The following is a 21358-nucleotide window of genomic DNA, read 5'->3' as shown; positions in this document are numbered from 1 at the left end:
GCTATGGACAAGTAGGTTTTTCACAGGGCTTTTTCTCCACCTCTCAAATCAGGCTCACAACCACGCACAGACTTACTACTAAACAGTTCCACAAATTCACTAAGGTCAGTATTGTGCCTTCTAAGAGCTGTCCCAAGCAGGGTTTCGGTCTATGAATAAGAACCTTGCATCAAAAGGACGTGGAGATAATGCTGCTTAGCAAATCAAGCATCTGCTCCAAGTTGCAACAATTTATATTGATCAAACTTTTGATCATGATGAGTAACTTGTACTGTCTGGAAACCCACCGTCAGCTGAAGGAACAACATTACACCCATTTATATGCCAAACTGATAAGGCAGGTGACATCTTCCACAAGTGGGGTGCAGAAGATGCAATGAAACTCATTAAAACAAACAAGCAAACACCACCACCACCACAAAAATACACACAAACCTCCCTGGAAATGTAGTATTTCCACCTCTATGCTGAGGATCTCAACCCTGACAGGTGTCCTGTGCATCAATCCAGTCAACTGCAAATTTGGGCTTAATTTAGGTCCTGTGTCTGGCCCAGTGGCCCCTGGCTGCCTTGGAATCCCAGAAGGACTGCCCTGGCATGTCTTGCACTAGAAGCCGCCATCCTACTCTAAAGCCTGACCTGCACAAAAAAAGACTGAAAATCTGAAATGGTTTCAAGGAAAAATTACTAGAATGATCTGATCATGAGAACAGATCATAAGCACCTCATTTACGTAGCTTAACAAAAGCAAGATGGGAGGCAATTATTCAAATGCAGAAAAGAGAACTGATGCCGCAGAGCTCTTAGTCATGCAGATACAGGCAGAACATGATCAGAATGTTTTGCATTGAACCATCTCAATGACCAGAATTTGAGAAACAAGATATTCAGGCTAGAAACAAAAGACACCTTTTTACCACACAGGCAGTTCCTTATTGTGATGGCTTAGAGAGGACAACAGTAATTAACTATCATTTAGGACCCACTTTAATCAAGACTGAATATTTTTCATTAAGACCCTTTAATTCATCAGTACACATCCCAGCTTAAAGCAAGAATTAGTTCGTGGAGTCACACAACGTGTCACAACTGAGTTAAAACTGTCTGAACACAACCATAACAAAGGATGAATTGATCTTTGTAGGGCTTTCCCGGCTGGGAGTATGCAGCAAATCAATACGAGTTACTTTGCACAGATATGCAAACAAGCTGTTACCATCCTCAGGCACATTCCCTTCGACTGCCAAGCAAGGCTGGATGCTGGCACGGGCAGGGAAACCTGCCCACACCGCCCTGAGGTGAGGTGGTGGAACTGGACACGTGGTTCCTCTTGCGTGGAGTTCTTCTTGCTCCTCCACTGCCATCCCCAGAGCAATGCACAGTTCTCTTTGCCTGCAGTGGTACCCACAAATGCTCTATTTGATTACATTAACACAAAGTGATACAGATTTCTAAACATTCCCTGGTTTACATATATATATATATATATTTATTTTTTTTTTGATTTTCCACAGTCACTCACTAAGCATGGCCACAGCACCTTGTGGAAGGTCAAAAGGAGAGGGGTCATGTTTCCGAAGCTGAAGACCATGATTTCTATACAATCAACATTCTGTGGCTGGAACAATGTCTAAAATTTACACGGGCATGCAAAATAGCAAATTCCAATTTTCTGTGAGCAGAAAGCCCAGATTCAAAGACTTTGGGCTTGAGAACAAGATTGGGTTTTCACATATGCTGTACAGCTGATTTCTAATAGCAATGGGATATAACAGAACTAGGGCAACCTAGGTTGCACAAGAAGCAATGACAAAAATTGTAGTATTACTAAAAGATGTTCATTTTTAAATACTGGATAAACTGTACATATCCATGCTATAAGCTAAACATGCTGTAGTGGGATGCATATTCCTTTTATTAGTAGTCATTCAGAATATGCTACACTGAAGTGACTTTGCTGCTGACAAATAATGCACTACTCTTAAGCTTTCTGCAATAAAAGCTTTACACCACATTGTTATTAATTTATTCATCTAATAAATTTTATTATCTTCAGGATGCTCTTCATAATAACTCTTTTGAAATTGTGAAAGCTGGCTTAAAGCCAGCCATAGTGACACTGAAATTGAAAGATAATGTCCCTGAAAGCTGAAACACAGAGCAGTACTCATCAAAAACCAAAGCAAAATGTCAGTGTATTTTAGATGTTGGCATTTTAAGTAAGCCATGACCCTCTCTCTCTGAAAACTTCAATGTAATTGTTACATAGAACAAATTCCCCATTAAAACTTCAAGAGACATAGTCATTAAAAACTCTAAAGAAAAAAACATCCAGCTCATTCAGCCTAAGAACACTGCATTTGAAAAATTCTCATGTTTAAATAAGGTAACTAGACTACGCACTGTTTTCTGAGGTATATGCTCTTAACAGCTGAACAATGATGAGAGAGAGACAATAAATGCCTTCATGTGAACTAGGAGAGGACAAGAGTAATAAATAAGTGGATAGGCAGTGAACAAGGTATGACAAAGAGTGTATTGCACATAGGTCCTAACATAAGGCTGTTCTCTAGGCATTACCAAGACGAAACTTCAAGTGAGGGCATGAAACCTGACAACATGGAGCAGAGCTCACCACTAAACAAACAAATGGAGAGAAACTGCGAGTCAGAAGACTCGGCCTTTCTTTCTGCTGCTGCTGCGTCACAAAAACAACACAGAAGTCACAGGATTTTTCCAAGCCCCAGCTTTTTGCCAATGGAAGTTAGAGAAAAAGCATCTCAATAATGTTTTTTTTTCTTTTGTGGGACAGAAACAACTCATGCTTGTACTAGTGATGCAAGGCTGAGCAACTTACACAGTTTGTTGAGCATGTGCAAGCAGTTACATGTGCTTGGGCAAAAACACTAGCTTTTTCACTCCTATTTTAGCACATCTCTGCTGAGTTATGGTGCAGCACACAGGAGAAGAATATAACTGGGAGACAGAATGAAAGTGAGACTGAGATTAGTTAGGGAGCTCACCGGGGAGGCCAAAGGGACAAATCCATCTGTCTGCCTCTTGCGACTAAGAGCAGCATCACCACGACTCATCCGAAATGCTGTGATTTTCCCTCAGCAGAGATCAGCACAGTCTTACAAAACCAGGGAAGCAGAGGGTAAAGCTCTGCAAGGCTGGCAGTGTCCGAGCAGACAGAAGGCTGTTTAGGTTATGCAGAATCTGATCTCCCACTCTCCGCTGTGCAAGGATGCCTTTTGAAAATGTGAGGCTCAGGGAACTTCATCTATCCTGAGCTCAGTATCAGAATGATGATGTCTCAGCCCAATTGAAGTCATGTGGGACTGAGAAAGATTGCCGGTCTTTGACAGTTGGGTAGTAGTAAATATGAACAGCATCTTTTGTTAAAACCCAAGTTATACTGTATCTAGTAGACACTAAACACTGGCTTACAGATCTGCTCACACCAGCATCACAGTGAGCTACAAACATTGTTAAAAAGGAAACCTCACTAGACATTATAACTGAAACCAGCTTTATCCTCATGAAGATTTAGTTTTACATAGCATTATAGGCCTTGAAGCACAGTACAGTGAAAATATCTCTCCAGGTACTTATAATTCAGTAGATAGAGACTAGAGGAAAAAGCTGGAGAAAATACCCCACAGCTTCACTGTGAGGTTTTCTTTTTCAGGCAAATGCCTCACACTTGAAGGCAGCGAGGCTGGCTGGAAACCTAAAGATCACAGGATTTATTTAAAATACCAAAAGAGAGGAGGGGGAGAAACAGGCCAAAAAATATCACTTGGAAGCTACGCATCATGGAGACGAGACTGCAAAGAATAACTAGGATTGCTTCTGCTTTGAAAAACAGCTCAGCTGTATTTCTTGTTTCCAGATAATAAAGATGCCATAAAAAGAATTAGAGATTTTTAACAGTAAGAACAACTGAAGGAGGATTTATTTGTTTGTTTGAATGAGACAGAGACAGCAGAAACAGACCCAGGAGGCTCTTCTGAGACCCTAGCCGTGGGGATAACCAGCTTCCAGTCTAGTCTCCAACAGAAGATCCTCATCCTCCAGAGTACCGCATAAAAATGTAATCCTAACATCAGGCATATCTTCAAACACAGATATTGCTGCTTATCAGTATAAAACATGGAATTCCTTGAGTACTGGAATAAAGGGAGCGGTTTCCTGCAAATCTGTATCTTGGGCTCAGTGATGGCTCACAGCACAAGCTCTGAGCTCTTCCCATAGCTGGGACCATGTTAAAGGGCTCTGCCTTATGCAGATTCTCTAGTGTCCATAGGAAGAAGCTCATCTGTGGTATCAAAGTTAACCCTTGAGACTTCTGTAAAATTTGTCTGTGATTGGCCAATGGGTTAAAAAAGGGAGAGGAAAAGAACAAGGAAATAAAATATATGCAGAACCAGCTTCATCTTGTATGCTTGTTTCCTATGGAAACAAGGCTAAACCCAACACATTACAAAATGAACACTCAGTTTAGTGCCAGTTCTGTTTCAGAGCATAAAATGACATAGAAACCTCAAGCAGCAGAAAGTATTTGTCCTTCACTGTTTCAAATGGGAATCTGTAACTATTGCACCAATCCCTTTTTCATGTTGTACTGCACTCTGGCAGTCCAGCAGGGAGGGGAAAAAGTAGAGCACGAAGATGTCACTAGATTTTGAACATATCGTTGGCACAGAGATACCCCAACACTGAAGTGCTGCTAAAGAGCCAGACAAATTAATTATGTCTAACTGGATGGTCTAGATTTTTTTATTATTATATCTCCTGCACAGAAGTCATACAGCTTGTTCCTCACTGATGTGGTTGCCATATATAAGCAATGCATAGTACACAAAAGGAGAGGGTAAAAAGTAAATAGATGGAGATCTGTATACCTGAGTTCGCCAAGTGCTGTCATTTGCCTGCGTGTACAGTTCTCAGAGCTATTAAAGAACAGGAAAAGCTCAAAACACCATTTCATTTCCAAGCACCCACTCTCTTCTCTGTACAGTGACTCCCCTTTTAATGTCAAAATGAACCAGCAACATTTTAAGTCAGCTGGACACATTCTAACCCAGAAGAAAGGAATTACTTTCCAAGCTCCTCCTAAGTTGTCATGTAAAGCTCTCAATCATCCAATACCTGTAGCTTACTCTTAGTGAGGCAGCTTTGCAGAACAACTTAATTTCTGCTCTTCAGCACCCACAGGAAGCCCACCTGGACATATTCCTGTGCGACCTCACCTAGGTGTTCCTGCTCCAGCAGGGGGATTGGACTAGATGATCTTTTGAGGTCCCTTCCAATCCCAAACATACTGTGATAGATTACCCACATGCAAGAACATAGTAACTTCACTAGACAGGCAACTGATGAACACCAAAAGCTCAAGCATCTTGTACATGAGCTAAAAGAAAAACCTGCTGGGTGAAATCAATAGCAGAAGACAGAAAGTATTTAAAAGAGCCTCAGTCAATTTCTAGACAAGTTACTCAACACCTTAGGAAATGCCTTTTCCAGACCTAACACTTACTTGCTCATCTGCTGAGGACAGAGACCGCTACTGACTGCCCATGTCCCTGGGGCCCAACACAACGCAGCTTTGCCGGTGGATTCTTTAAACTACCAGAGAACAGACTCTGGGATCTGCCATTAGACAGCTTAAAACACCTTCAGCTTGCGTGGAATTGCTTTGCTGCAAAGGAAACCTTGTCTAAGAACAACAGCCCTTCAGCGCTCTACCAGGGTTGAAAAATCCTCTGAAAAGGGATCTTGCAGCCTTGGCTCTCAACACACAGTTCCCAGTACACCAAAAGAAAGGCTGCTCTTTGGCACTGCTAGGAGAGCAATCAAGACTCCCATTCAGCCAGCTACTAGGCAATGCCTTGTCATCCTTCTGTCTTCTAAGCTTCGACAAACACCGTTGAGTGGCAGATGTAACATTTTTAACTGGAAATTGTTGTGATGCTTCCCTACAGTCAGTCTGCCATCACATTTCCACCATCTACCTCTTTATTAAGGACTTCATGGGCAGGAAAGGAACAATGAAGTTGTTGGTCAAAACAAACATTTCTTGTTGTTTCTTTTTTGCAATTTCAGATTTTTTCCCACTAGAGATTACATTGTGCTTCAGAGAGAGATGTATTCTACCTATTGAACCATCAAGAGTTATCCAAGATATTGTCTCAATACCCCCTCCTTGGGAATTTGAAGGATTCCATTCTGACACACTGGCACTGCCAATTAACTGCACAGGACCTTATTTTCCAATAGAAGCAGTAATTCACATATTCACCCAACTTTCCCTAAAGATTAAGTTTTTTCTCAGCCAGTCACGATGCTGAAATATCTATTTCTAATTTATTCCATAATTTTACCAAGGGAATGTGCAGCTTTTGTCAGTCCAAGTTTTCACCTACTCAGACAAAGACCTACACAAACCTCACTTCCTTGCCCAGCAATAGACAATTTTTGAGAGCAATCCACCAATTCATCTGGTAACACAGAAGTCATCTGTAAACCAAGGCTAATCTCTTCATTACAGCCATCGAGAACTGATAACTCTGAGTAAGGAAAGGAGTAGGACAGATGTCCACTTAAAATATCCAGATGCAGGAGATTAGGAAACACTGATTCTAAAGTGCATTTATCACAAGAAAAACAACCTCTTTTTCCCTAGGGTGATTTTGAGACAAGCAACAGGTCCCTAGCTGGAGTCCATTCTGAAACACGAAGCCTGAGTTTCCATGTCATCTAATGGAAGGGTGTCTTTTTCATATGGTGACACTTACTCACTAGCTCACAACACCTACGCCACTCCTACAGAAGACTCTCAGCCCTGCAACAGAACAGGTTTTCCCCCAAGCATGGATGCAAACAAGCCAAGGTGCTAAAACATTTGGAGGGACAGAACTGATAAAGCCTCCATTCAGGCTGCCAGCCCTCCCCAGAGTGCTCAGAGCCCACTCACTCTCGCTCATGTGCAAACTCACACCTGGAAGCCCAAGCTTCCCCCAAACGCCATGTCAGTCTCTGCCACTTCTGATCCTCCTCACATAACGTTGAGCATTAGGTTATTTCAGACCACTTCTGGTTCCCTCAGGACTCTTCCATCATGAAGCAGTGAAATAAAGTTAAGTAATCACTAGCTGGGATTTCCTTTGTCTTCTTTGACATTAAAGGAGACCATCAGGTTCAAAAAGCTCTCAGCCCCAACTGAGAGAATAGAATAAGATGTTCAGGTTCCTGGCACAGTCACTTAGGTGAACTGGATATATCAGACAGGTGGCACTTCAGACCCTCATGCCGTAACAGGAATTCACCTACATCCCACTAACAGGAGATGTTTTGTACATGAATGTGTCTAAGTCCCCATTTCTCCTGAGCACACAGGTGTTGGAATGAGAGCTGAGCACTTATACCTTAATGTAGCTGGACACAGAACATGGGGCCCTTGCAAAAGAGATGCCTAAATGAGCAGAGTTCACCTTCAAGACTTTTTTTTGGCAGGTGTGTCAAATGAGGAGGAGGTCATGTTGTCCCTCCTTAGTTTTAATTAACAGTTTAGAGTATGCAGCCAGGAAAACGAAATATGCCCTGCTCAGTTAGAGAACATTCAAATTTATCGTACTCACCTCCCTACATTATCAGGCTGATCTGGATGAAGACACTCTCAAAGTACAGTCAGGAAAGCAAACAGCATGGGAGCAGGAGGAGAACATGACAGTACAGCCCCATGGTTAGAACACTCTCATGGAGGTGGGAGGACTGTGCGAGAGGTCTCATTCTTAAAAACATAAAACATCCAAAGTGACTGGAACTACATCTACATTCACCCAGCTCTTCTCTCTAGAGATGTGGCTGCAATGGCACAGGCTGTTGAAAAATCACGACCGAAGTAAGCAATTCTGATGAATGATGGCAATAAACTAGCATGTGATGAGTCTTCATCTTTTAAAGGCAGTTCTCTACACTCTTCTGTGATGCTATGGATCTTTACATTACTTTAATGAGATGCCAAGATGAAAAAAACATTCCAAAAGCATTACTGAATACTATTTTCTCCTCTCTTCCCTGCTTCAGTTTAGATTTGTCCCATCATTTTGCCAGTGCAAATCTTCTTACTTGATAATATCTCTAAAACCTTCTGAAACAATTTTAGAAACCCAAGTCAACTGAATGTTGAATTTTGACAAGCTTTTGAGAGTTATGCTGAACAAGTGATTCAAAATAGTTGGCTCAAATATTCTGATTTTGAGAAAAAGATTTGCACTGTGAAAAATAAGATTCTCTTTAGATTTTTAGCATGTCTGTCTTACCTCAGGGACAGCTGCTCCCTTGTTAGTAGTAGCAGAAGCAAAGGGACAAATAAAGCTGCTGCAAGCCTTATGACTGATGATTTGCACTGCATCTTGCCACAGTTGCCCAGTGAAATGAATCTCTAAGACCAAGTGTGTCATTAAAAGCCCCTCATAGCTTTAAGACTGGCATCTGTACATGAGGACGCAGCATGGCTGAGAGATCAAGAAAGCACAATATTGCCTAGAGCATCTGGTAGAACCTCAGCAGTGCTGCATGGCTGTTTAGCACAGAAGCAGCACCTCAGTTGTGTTGTCCTTGTTGAGATACTGGCTGAGACACATAGGGAAGTTTATGAAATGCCATTTTCACTGAGCATTAAGTTACCAAAAGCCAAAGAGACAAATCCCAGAATCCACATGTAAGCAAAATGGATATAATATACTAATGTATGTGCATGAAGGAAAGAAACTCTGAAGGACATTGTGACTTCACCAAACGATAAGCTACTCACACAGTGTGCCTTTCGCTGGACAGCTGGGAGTTGACAGGCCATAGGAACTGCAGACAGACTGATAAGAGCATCAAAGGAGGCTCTTACCATTTGCATTAATGGAATTGACTGTAGCACAGGGATGTGGACAGAAGATAATGATGGCAGTAGTTTGACTGTATTCACTCATTGTTCTTCCTTCTCCTCCTGCAATTAGAGCAACTATATGTGTAATGCAATGCAAAATTATATTGACTGAATTTAGACTACTAGCCCCAGCAGGCAGTTTCTCTTTAGTATGTTGTCTTTCAACATGTAGCACAACGCAATATCATAGGCTTAAGACAGCGATAAACAGCATAGCCTCCTTACAAACATTCATTACTGGTTATACCATCAGCATTGAGCTCTGCTTTTTCCAAAATGAAACATTTGTTTTCTAGCAAGGAAAGCAGAGCTAGTTCTGTGGCGGAGTCCTGTTGAAGTATTCTGTTTGTAAACAGGGCCAGAGCATGTCAGGTCTGTTTAAATCCAGGATTGGATAAAGCCACTCAGGTTTTGCTGGAAGGACGTATTCTCCTGTTATCTGGGACAGCTCCTGCGTTCTGTCAAGATGCAGGAGCGATGACAAAGTGGCTTGGCAACCATCTTGTCAGGAGCAAAACCAAAAAGGAAAGAATAGCACAGCTTAGAAACAAGAGAACAAACACACACCGTTTCCACCACTGTGACCTTTTCCTCACAAAGGGAGAGAAAGTGCTGTTATCAGGAAGATATTAGAAAAGGGCCTTGGAAATAAAGCACTGCTGAGCCGGCTGCTGGAGATTGTTCTGTCCTCATTTGAAGTGTTCAGTGGAACTCATAATTCTGAAAGTACAGCAAGTAATTCCTAAAAATAAAAGCGTAATAACTGATAATCTACAAAAGAGTGAGGAAGGGTCTTCAGCTGAAGTCTTGCATTACAAATCTAGTTCTACATTTTTAAACAAAGTGAGCACGAAATACCCTGACACTTCAGTCTGTAACAGAACAAAGCAACAAAACCTAAATACAGTTGGGGGGTTTGTAACTTTACGACTACCACTAATTCTCCATATGAGTGCCAGACATGTCCTTCATCTGCTTATACAACAAAAGAGTCATTATATAGGCAGTTTGCTGAAGCTACCATCAAAGTTAAAAACAAATGGAAAAACTGGGTGCACTTAAAGATAACAACATTAATCACTTATGCTTTCATTGACCTTGCAGCAAGGATGAGAGCCAGTGCTTTTTCTGGATTTCAAAGGAACCAGAAGTACCCATGCACGTAAAAGGCATCTCACTGCACCACAGCATGGGAAAAGGGCATCTGTCTGTCCATGCTGGTAGTTCAGAGGTTCTATTTACTGCATTCCTCACCCTTACAAAATGACAGATTATTAGGAAATAAAATCCAATCATACACTGAAATTAAGAAAGCCAAAGATATTACCTGCCTTAATTAAATTTTATGATCAGATGATTTTCAAAAGTGAAGTTTGTTGTGTCTGTTTTTTTTCCAGCTTGCCTAACTCATGCATTCTTCTACAACCTCTGTTTTGCAAGTCAAAATGCCTTGGATAAGATTTAGTTAGAATCAGTACTACTTAGAAACATGCTATTTCCCAGTTGTTCTTGCACTACCAGGTGAGGGGATGTAGGTCCTCAGTGAGGCGTATTCAGCTGCCTTGTTTTCCCCTTCACATTACTTAATTCTGGATGCAAGAGAGGGAGAATAATGAATCTCCCAGTAACTGAACTCTCAAAAGCAAAACACATCTGTGCCTTAAAGACAGGGGTCTCACCGACCCCATCTAAAGAAATTCAACCCTGACAATGAGTTATCAATCCAGAAATATCCCTTTCCAACAGGTAGGATTTATACCACAGCTTGAAAACCAGCTCCTGCGGAAGGAACAAAGCTTCTCCTTCAGAAAGGTTTTATATGGAGCTGAATCTTAGTGACCATCATCCACCAAACATGAAGGCTCAATTCTTATTTTTATGAAAGCTGCTTAAGGGATCTCTGTAAGAAAGTCCTGGTTCTCCACCCAGAGAAAAACAAGACCTAAATGTAAGTGGGAATCCAGCACACTGAAAGAAGGAGGATTTGCTGACCAAATTAATTTTCAAATTAAAATTCTATGAGATGGAAACTTTGTCCATGTGTGAAAGATCTGAATGCCTTGGTGATGGTAGTGGGAAATACAAGTTCATTCCCTATTATAGCCTTATTGTTTGCCTTGCAGTCACCCTGCAGTCTCTCTGAGTAGCCTGAATCCTCCTTAAAAAAAGGGAGTCTTGGTGATATGAGCTAAAGACAGGGACATTCAGGAAAACATGTTGAAGTAAACAGGTACAAGCTCTAGATTAACTGGTGTGACTAGAACTCACAGATGCTTGATCCTGACTCCACTAACACAACTTATTTTAAAAAATCTTAATAAGGGGAGTTAGCAGCTGCTAACAGCTGCAATACACAACTGAATCCAGAAATGATGAACTATTTCCAACTCCACCACTGACTGGAAGCATGAAAAAGTCTGAGTGCCAATGCAGCCACACCAAGAGTTACCCATTTTTGCTGCTTTAATACATTGGAGAGAACTTGTAGATTAATAGGAACAATGCTAGCTCATCTTTCTGCTTGTCCCCAGAAAGTGGCATCTGTTTTTCCCTACTTCATACACAGAGCTTAAATTTTGCAGTATGTATCCTCTTCAGTTTGTATTATCAAGCAGGTGCCCAGGATTAAAAGAGAATTATTCCAGCCCCCTCAAATATCTGGTTTCATTCAAATGAAACATACCCCAAATTCCTAATGCAAATAGCTAGGAAAGCAAAATAGCAAAATTTTGGTGAAATAAGGATAAAATTTGTTTCCTTCTCTACCTCACTCAGTCACCATCTTCTATATACGTAAATACAAGTTTGTTTTTAACTTACCTCTGGTTCAGTCATCACTCAAGTGAGTTCTTCCCCACACTTCACCAGTGCTCTACGTACTCTCTCTATTAAAGTCATGGTTCACAGCTTTTAGGACCTCAGCGTGAGCAATTTAGTTTCATTATTGCCATCAGTCTTCATTGTGAATTGTTATCTGCTAAAAAGCTGTAAAAACCCACAAGCAGCCACCTGAGAAACTTGCAGCTGCAGCTAAGCTAGTCTGAGCAACTACAGATGGCAAAGCTGAAAGCTTCTTTCTAGGTAATTCCAACAAATTCAACGACCTAAAATTGCATGAAGTAAAGAAAGGCGAGGCATCCTAATGCTGGTTCCTTTTCTCCTTTGCATACTTCACCACAGCCTTTTTCTGGGAGCAGAGAAGGCAGCTTGTGATTATGGTGGACAAGCAAAATAAATTGTAAAAATTCCTTAGGTCGGCCAACAGGGAAGGAAGAGACATTGCACATCCACTGTGCCCTCCTGACCCTGCCTAACAGTGCCTATTCCAGAGGTAAAGCCCGGCAAAACAAATCTTTCAGCTTAAGCAGGAAAGCTCCATGAGTTTTGGGACAGAGTCTCTCAGCACAAAAAATTTAATAGACTTGAGGTCCAAGACAACATCTGCACCAGAGTTTGACCACGGTCAATGTAGAGCCGAAGTTCTCAGCTTTGTTAGCAACTGCTGGATGTCCCTAGGCTAGCCAGAGAGCCACATTAAGCAAAGGTACATTATAGCAGCTTTAACTGCTACCAGCTGTAGACTACTTCTGCCAAGCTGAAACATTAACACTAGCACTTAGTACCAATTAGCAATGTCCTAATTAAATGTATTACAGATGTTTCCCATATAACTATTTTTCAAGTTGCAGGCAAAGCTATAAAATAAAAGGAATACCACTTTTTCCTTTTACACAAAGAGAAACTAGGAACAATTTTAACACAACAGCATAGCATTGCACATTAAGGGCTCAGAGAAATACCTTTAAATTACCTACACCAGCTTGTCCTCACATTTTCACTGTCTAAACAAAAACCATAACAGATACAAGCACTGGGGGAACGAATGATCAACATAGAAATCTCTCCAATAATCTTCATAGCAGCTTCTTCAAAGGTAATTTTATCACTAAACCAGAGACATTATTACAGACAATGTCTCTAAGGACACCACCCTGAGCTAACAGCAGGACTGGGAGCCTTCTGACAGCTTGTGGAGTCACTGTACTAGGCACCGTATGACACACAAAGTAATAAGCCTACATATAATTTTAACACAGGAGTTGAGCTGCTCCCGACCTACTGAATTTTCATCACTGAATTCAAGAGAACCAACCAAAGCATGATTAAAACCATTGAGAAATACAACTACTGCTTCAGCATTCTTCATTGATGGCAGCACACGAGAGTCCAGTTAGAAACAGCTAAATGCACAGGTCAGCATCACAGAGTTTTCAATTCCCGCACTTTTCTTCTCTATGGCTAAAGAGGAGCAACGCCAGGTGACAAATGTGTTTCAGACACTGCTTTTATTCAAATCCTCTGGAGCCAAGAAAACACTCAGAGCTGTTCCAGTTTCTGGTTCTTAGGCACCAGCCCCGCAAACACAGAAAGGGGAACCTCAGAACATGCCACCTTTCTAGAGAAATTAATCAACAGCTCCAGGAACAGGGGAAGTAAATGTGCTTTCCTATGGTTTTACAGTTTGGTTCTCTGAGATTTAATGAGGTTGTTGATTTTTTTTTTTTTTTTTTAGTTGGGATATTTATAACATCTCTTTCTTCTTTGAGGATTGCCTAAAAATGGCAGAGGTCAATCTTTCAGTGTTATCATCTGTCTGAATGGGCACTACTGGATGGGGCATCTTGTCCTCCACCTGCCTCTGTTCATGAGACTTTATCTGAAATTGATACTGCATCTCTGTCTTTCAGCTGAAAATAATCAACAAATTTGAAACTTATAGTGAGGAAGGAAGGGAAGAGAAGAAGATCATCTGAGCCTAATTTTCTTTGGAAGCCAAGCCAAAACCAGCAAAAAACTGTTCATATTTACATTTTATACTCTAGATCACCTTCAGCCCTGTAAGCTGGTCCTCTGAATCCCAAAAGCATCCTTTAAGAATGCCCTAGAAAATCCATGTTGCGTCACATTTCTTTCAGCATCTTGTCTCAAATATGCCAATTAGAGTGGAAACAATTAGAATAACATTAATTTACCCATCTATATTTGTTATTCAAGCTTTCTCCAGATGTGGAAGAAAACTGACAAACACGAAGTCAGCATGTCAAAGAGCTATATCTAGCTTGTCATATAAGGTGTGAAAAAATACATGGCATTTGACTGGTTTCTCCTGTCTCTACTGAATTTATGGCTTTAAGGAACAAACTGTCAGAGAACATGACTGTCACTGACTGTAAACAGTAATTGCTTCTAACAGCCCATGCGATGATGCTTATATTGCTTTAACTAAGGTATGTTGTCCAGACCAGCTGTAGACTAAAAGAAAACTTCAACTGTTTAACAAAATCAAACAATTTGGAACTTAAAAAAAAAAATAATCAAAAGTTAAGGACCAAATCTGTGCCTGAACTGTTTATTACAACTGTACTGCTCTGTCTGTTGGGACAGCTTGATTGATGTGTCCTCTCTTATGAGACACAAAGTCTGTTGGGTCAACCGACAGCTTGGTGGGGTGACATGGGGAAGGAATGGGGTAACAAAAGCACTCCGTAACCTCCAGGTGCCCTCACTTCCCAACAGAAAGCAGGCCTGGCTAACCTTGACTTCAAATCTGGGACAAGATCCACAGATATGTGTCAATGACTAGAAGCAGTTAGGATTTTATCTCTAGCCTTACAGAGAGAAGTCAGAGGAAACGTTCATTCCTGTGACAACTGAGAATGAGGAGAGGCTTGCTGTATCACCAGTAGTACTGGTACACTTACAGTTCTTCCCAGGGTTTTGCCATCTACACATTTGATAGTTATATCTCTTCTGCTAAACACTGAGTAGAAGCAGACCCAGGACAAAAAAGAAGTACCTACAGAATCGTACTCAATGCATCCTTTCACCTGACAGCCAATCCTTTACAGCTGCACTAGGATATACAATCATTTTTGTCTCTCCTGCTTGACCCCATATTAGGAAAACACACTCTAGATGCCATTTACTTCAGAGATTTTTGTATGAGACAGAGTCAAAATCCAACCTACAAGATGCAGGACACTATTATTACTGTTATCATTTCTCTTACTGCAGTTGCAGAAGGAAATGTGACTGGTTAGATGCCATTTGTTCTTAGCAAAGCCACTCCGGCTGTTATTCATCTCTATGTTACGTCCCAGCTGCTTGGACACTGTGCTATTATTTCTTTCAGATTTTTCCAGGAACTGAAGTGAAGCTTGATGGATCTACGATTCTTCAAGGCTTCTCCCCGCCTCCCCTTTTTTAAAAGGCAAGCATTATGTTTGATACTTTCCATTCTTCCTTCCCCTCAATGACCTCTCAAATACAACCAGCACAGTAACAAGGGACTTTTAGCCACTTTTTCAAGTGTCCTCACAGGCCTTCTCCTGACAGCAAAGGGGGCTTTTAAGAATATGGCTCCTACAAACACTGAGAGGAGCACCAGTGCTCCGATACCTGGGGCACAGGTTGTCAACCTGAGGGCATGACAAACAGCTTTCTGGCAGTTTCATCAATCTCTTCTCTCATCACACGAGAAAGGTCACCAAAGGTTTGAATGTAACACAGGATCACATATTTGCTCCTGAAACAAAAACTCTGAAAATCCAATAACCTGGAATAAAAGCCTTGTTAACATCCTGATGTAGTGTATCTTGCTCTATTGCTCTCATAAAAAGCTGTGCAACTTACCCATCGTGGATGAAACTACATTACTATGAGTACAATTAAAACATTTTCTTTACGTACAAAAAGACAAGCCTCTCTGTAGAAAGCACTGCATACTGTCACACAACTGAATATAAGCTAAGAGCCATGTTGATACAAGCCATCATCATACTTCAAAATAAATACTCAGCTGTCAGAAACCCCCAGTATAAGCCAAGCCTAACATGCCTCACAGCCAAAACCAACATTTAAATTATTTAAGTGGATTGCATTTTCTTTTAACTGTGACCATACACTCCCACAATTTTCTTAACACTTCAATTTAATGGATATATACATTCTGTGTCCAATTTCCTATCTAGAAAAGAACAAAATAAAACTTCTCAAGCTGACTGCAATGAGGTACTAGCAGAAATTCACACCTAATCTTGCTGTCAGAAGAACAGCAATTTGCCAGTTATAATATTTAGGAACTCCTCTAGCAGAGAAAGTTGAAAAGTATTTATTTCAAAGAGTTCATTAAGTTCTGTACATCCATTTGGGAGTTTATCCTAGGGGGCAGAATTAGGAAAAGATGAAAATATTAATTGCTTTGTACACAAGTTATCCTGTGCTCACCTAGAACAGCTTAAGTTGACAGCAACCTGGCTGGTTTCTCTGGTAACTGGAGATACCTAAACAACAATCAAAGTTTGAGAAGTGCCTGGTACAAAACCATTTGCACAAACAAGAAGCTATCTTGAAAGACCTGCAAAAAGTCATTGAATAGAACATTTTGTACTGTAAGAAATCTGATGTTGCTCTGGGTTTTAAGCTATGGAAAAGACGTCTAGGAAATGCACATCTATTCTTAGTAGCTTTAAACTCCAGTTCCCTTGGAAGCAAGAGCTTTCCTCAAAGCCCCAAAAAAAGATGGATGGTAACTGCCTCCAACTATTAAATGGGGGTGTTATCACCTCCTCCCTGACTTTGCTTTAAAGAGCACACATAGGTGCTTGGATCAGGAAGGATTCTGTGCTCTGCAGCAAGTGCCCAAATGCGTCTCCTTAACTAGGTATTTAAATACAGAAAAATGTATACGCTTCTTCTCAGCATGTTCTTGCTTGTTTTCATCATTTGGCAACTTTCCTTGTACAAGGAGCCCAAGATGCCTAAATCTGGGCTTCAGACTCCACTCTGGGGAACAAATATCTAAGTACCCAAAGACTTTAACCCAATTTAATCTTGACGCACCAGAACAGCTTTCAACTTTGCATCATTCTTTTCCCATTAATATTTTGTAGGTACAAATGCAATTGCATTGAAACATCTTGCTTCCAGGACAGATTCCAATATTTGAGATACTTCCATAAAGAATTGTTCTATTATTTTTCCACTAGAATAGCAGGAGTATTATTCCATTTATTTTACATACTTTGGGTTTAAAACATTCCTATCCATGGTCCAAAGAAACTTAGTAATTAAAATGTCACAATCTACAGTAATAACTTTTGTCAGTTACACCACAAAGGCAATAAAATACACTAGACACTATCCAAAGCCTGTAAGTTCAGTCATATAGGCAGCCTTTTGCTCCTGTTGGAAGCTGCTCTGTTCTTCTGTAAAAGCCCTTATTAAACAAGTAGTTTTAGGTGAACATCCAAAAGATCAACCAACTTCGACAGAGATTATTATAGAAAGGACAATTAAGGTAGACTTGCAAGGATTGAGAGAACCAAAACCAGGAGCTCTAAATTGGGTAATGGCACCTACAGCACTCAGCAGAGCTCCAAATTTCCATCTCCACTCCAGCGTACCGCTCCTCCGGGAAAACTAATGAACCTCAGAAATAGTAAAGGGTGGGAACTGTCAACAGGAACTGTTCTGCTCTGCAGGCTAGCCTAGTTTCCTACAAAGGCAATGGAAAGATTCCTGATGGTTTCAGGAGGGAACTAGATACATTTGCATAATACAGTCATATAAGTCTGAAATAACTCCATGGCTGTTTGCTTCCCCAGCCCACGCAAGATGCACAACGGCTTCAGGGAGGGAAAGCTGATGCAGAGCATCTCCACATGCCTTGTCTGCGAAAGGCTTTCTGCAAGTTTATTAAATTATGGGTAACATTAATAAGTAACCTCACATCTGCCTATATCCTATACAAAGATATTCAGATCTGAGTTTCTACATATAGCAAAGGTTTCTTCTTTTGTTTGGCCTTTTTATTTGATATACCAGAAACTGTACTGATACAATGGACTCCCACCCTTTTTTTTTTTTTTGGCTGATCAAACTTAGTTTTTATTTATTTATTTCCTGGTGTATACTTCTATTGCTCTAACAAAGGTCACTGAGCCACATAACATTGTTGATAAATACAATTCAAAATCTCATTTTTTGACACAGGGAAGGTGAAAAAAAGATACTTTGAATAGTACAGTCTCCACTAATTAGCTCGTTATCATCTTTCTCCTGCAAGGCTAAGAGTGGACCAGCCATCCTGTAAACCAGAGAGAGCTGTAGGTACTTCCCTGTCCCTCCAGAGAGTGGTGAAGTGCTGCCAGCTAAAATTTAGTTCTCAATGATGCCTTTAGAGGATTGTTGCCTCCTGGCCCTTAGATGCAATGGTGTGGCTGGTAGCAACACACAACACTTGACAGTAGAATGGTAACTGGGTACATGTCACCAACAGTAAAGAATTATTTAATAAATAATTTAAATCACATTCAGAAATTGTAGAGAAATCTGCCACTCAACCTCTTATCAGAGGATCTGAGAATACTTTTCAACCAACTTACCCCTTAACGAGCGCTGTCTCAAATCAGTTCACATTATTCTTTGGTTATAAACATGGAAAATAAATTTGGAAAATAAAGTGGAAACATGGAAAATAAAGTGAAAAGAAGGGAAGGAGCTCAGTCAATGCCATGGTCAGGGACAGAAGAGCCTCATCCCATTTTCCCTCCTCATTCTCAGTAAAGCAAATAGACTGAAAGGTACATACACTTTATGAAACACTGACAATGTTTATTAAAAAAAAAATCTTTTAGGAAATTCCCATGCAGCAAGGGTTAGGTTACAGAAATTAATCTCATGTCTCTGAAAAAGTTAACACTACCTCAAATATTAAGTTAAGAGCACTGGCATAAGCTGGAGATACTGTGCAGTGTACTCCTGCAGAGCATGGACTTCACAACTTTCACAACGGGAGGATTAATTGAAGAAGGAAATATTTAACAGCGAGCCGAAAATAAAAATTTTGGAGTAAAAGCAACCAAGTCAAATGTAAAACAAAGGCAAATTTGACACACAGAGAAAGCAGCAACAGATTACAAGAACATTTTTGTTTACCTCAACACAATTTTTAAAAGCTTCTTTATTTTTTAAACATTCGAACATTAGTCCATACATAAAAGTGTTGTTCTCCTGACAAACACTTTAATGTTTCACATGACTTATAAAAGCTAAACAAGTTAATGAAAGGCACACAGCTTTAATTGCAGTTTTAAAGCACGTGTTCAGAGGCTCTCATTGGCTCTCTGCTATTATTTCACCAGTACAAAGCCATTAATAGGTGTGCTGGTATCTAGCATCAGCTGCTGCAGCAGCGTAGCTGCCTTTCACAAGATGCCAATATTTTACATTCTTCAATGTTCATACTTTTCTAAGCTAAATAGGATCATAACCATCACTGCCAATGTACAATATGATGAAATAGACTCTTTTCCCAAACTTAGTAGGACTCCATACTGGTACGAAAAAGGTTTTACAATTTTCCTTATTTTACAGATAGGGATCCCTGAGCAATGATACACTCAGCATAAATCCGTGGCTTAGTGATAGCCAGCATGAGAGCCCCGGTCTCACTGCACATCCCGGTCCACTGTAAGCCAGGGTTCCTCCTTCCAGGTTGGTAAACTGCAACTATTTAAATAAAACCCACAGTGACTTCCCTACTCCTATGGACTCTATCTATCTTCTAATTGTCAAGAGAAGGAAATCCAACAATGCAAAAAGATGGTGGCTAGAGGTAGCGGAAAGACACACAGGGACAGGAAAGACAGAAGCAGGGAAAATTGTCAGTGCAAGTAGAAAAGGTGATGACCACTAATCAAATCATCGGGTTACAGGGAAGGAGTCAGAGCTACTGGAAGCAACAACAACAACATAGTGACAGGACACAGCAAAGACACTCCCTTCTCCCTGTATGCAGCAATAGCTTGGCAAAGAGACAGAAGCTGGAAGAACTGACCAGTCTCTTGAACAGAGGGGTGGTAAAAACAGCAGAGAAACAAGGCAAAAAGTTAATGGAATCAACTGAGAAAGTGGTGGCAACTCTGTCAAGAAAACAACATGGGATCTGTCAGCAGAATACACACAGTAGTGTTGGTTGCAGTTGAAAAGCCTTTGCCAAAGGCTGTGAAGTTTGCTTCTTTGTGACGATGACTCAGCTTGGTGATGATGGCAGCTCAAGGAGCCGACCACCACTGTTCTTTAAAGATCAAGGCACCACAGAGCGTGGCACTGGTTCTGATGGGGTTATCCCAGAGATTAACTGGCCCTTCGTCACCGCTGTGATCCGCAGGCTGTGCCTCCTTGAGGCAGGGGGAGCTGAAGTCAGAAGAAGCTGTTGCCTTTGTCTATTTGCAATTGTCTCCTGGTAAAGAGATCACTCAAGTGGGGGCTGCTCTGCAGGAAACTCCAAGGAGCACCGAGAGGGCTGGGATACACGGCAGGGGAAGGGGTGCTCATTCAGTTAAGCAACAGCCTTTCTTTCCTAATTACACTTTTTTGCCAAGATGTAATTAGTTTGCCTGCTTTGTCTTCCGCTTGACAGCCTGCTGATTTCACAGTTACCACGCTGCATGCTGACCTGGCAGGAGCTCCTCTCCATCCCTTCCTGGTATATGGGTATTTTTATTTGCAGCCCTTATAGACTAGATAGACCTCACTGAATCAGAAAAACTACTATGATTCCTACTCCTATAACTACCTTATACTTGGGTACAAAAATCCACCCATCCCTTCCTTCTTCCCACACCTACACAAAGGATTTCATTCCATTCACACAGGGAGTAGAAGCCATGAGTACATATTATCAGCATTATCACAGACCCTCTGAAGTCAATAAACTATTAAATTAAGCAGTCACTGCAGCAGGACCTGAGTACTTAACTAACTGAAATGAACCAAACGTCTACATGCAAGGTTGTCCTATGTCCAGGTTAATATCAGGTGAGCTGTTGCAGCAAACAGAGTGAGAGCCCATTAAAAAATTACTTCCATCTTCTGAGAATTTGTATTTAAATTTTTTCTCTACAATGGCTGCTGAACCAAAGGGAATCCATCACCTTCCAGGTCACGTGGGGTCACGGGTCATGACCAAACTTATACAACTTAATGTATTTTCATGACAAATCAGTCCAGTGCTACAGGCCAGGAAGGACAAAGACTCTCCCTGAGATGAGACTCACTTGGAGCTCTGAGCTAGATGGACTTGCTCCAGCTAGAAAGCAGCCCTTGCAGTTTACTCCCCCCATCAATACTATGCTGAAGCCCTGAAGGTCTCACTTTTTCACTGATGTAGTATGTGTATCTGGCGCCAAGGGAAAAGAGAGCGCCCTGCCCTGCCACTTCAGCTTTGTCACAGAAACTAAGGGCTCTCCTCCCTAGAGTATTTACCAAGTGCTCAAAATTAACACTTGTTTTTGTCACCCTGCAAAGGAGTGTGGAGTTCCCAAGTACTGAGAGGCTCCAAGGATG

General features: G+C 41.0%; 1 protein-coding gene across 3 annotated transcripts in view; it reads right to left on the bottom strand.

Annotated features, from left to right (window-relative positions):
* Positions 1–21358, bottom strand: part of ADCY5 (adenylate cyclase 5) — a 209893-nt gene that overhangs the window by 164286 nt on the left and 24249 nt on the right. The window contains exon 1 of one of the 3 annotated variants that reach the window (XM_021300982.2): positions 11768–11883. The exons of the other annotated variants lie outside the window; for them this stretch is intronic. Within the exon in view, the coding sequence (XP_021156657.1) occupies positions 11768–11782 (15 nt within the window). The 5' untranslated portion in view covers positions 11783–11883. Of the gene's footprint in view, positions 1–11767; positions 11884–21358 lie in introns of those variants that run through there. 3 annotated transcript variants of the gene reach the window in all.

The sequence above is a fragment of the Columba livia genome, chromosome 7 (assembly GCF_036013475.1).
Source record: "Columba livia isolate bColLiv1 breed racing homer chromosome 7, bColLiv1.pat.W.v2, whole genome shotgun sequence".
In the NCBI taxonomy this organism is placed as follows: Eukaryota; Metazoa; Chordata; class Aves; order Columbiformes; family Columbidae; genus Columba; species Columba livia.
The sequence above is the reverse complement of the archived record's forward strand: the minus strand, read 5'-3'. Positions and strand labels throughout refer to the sequence as shown.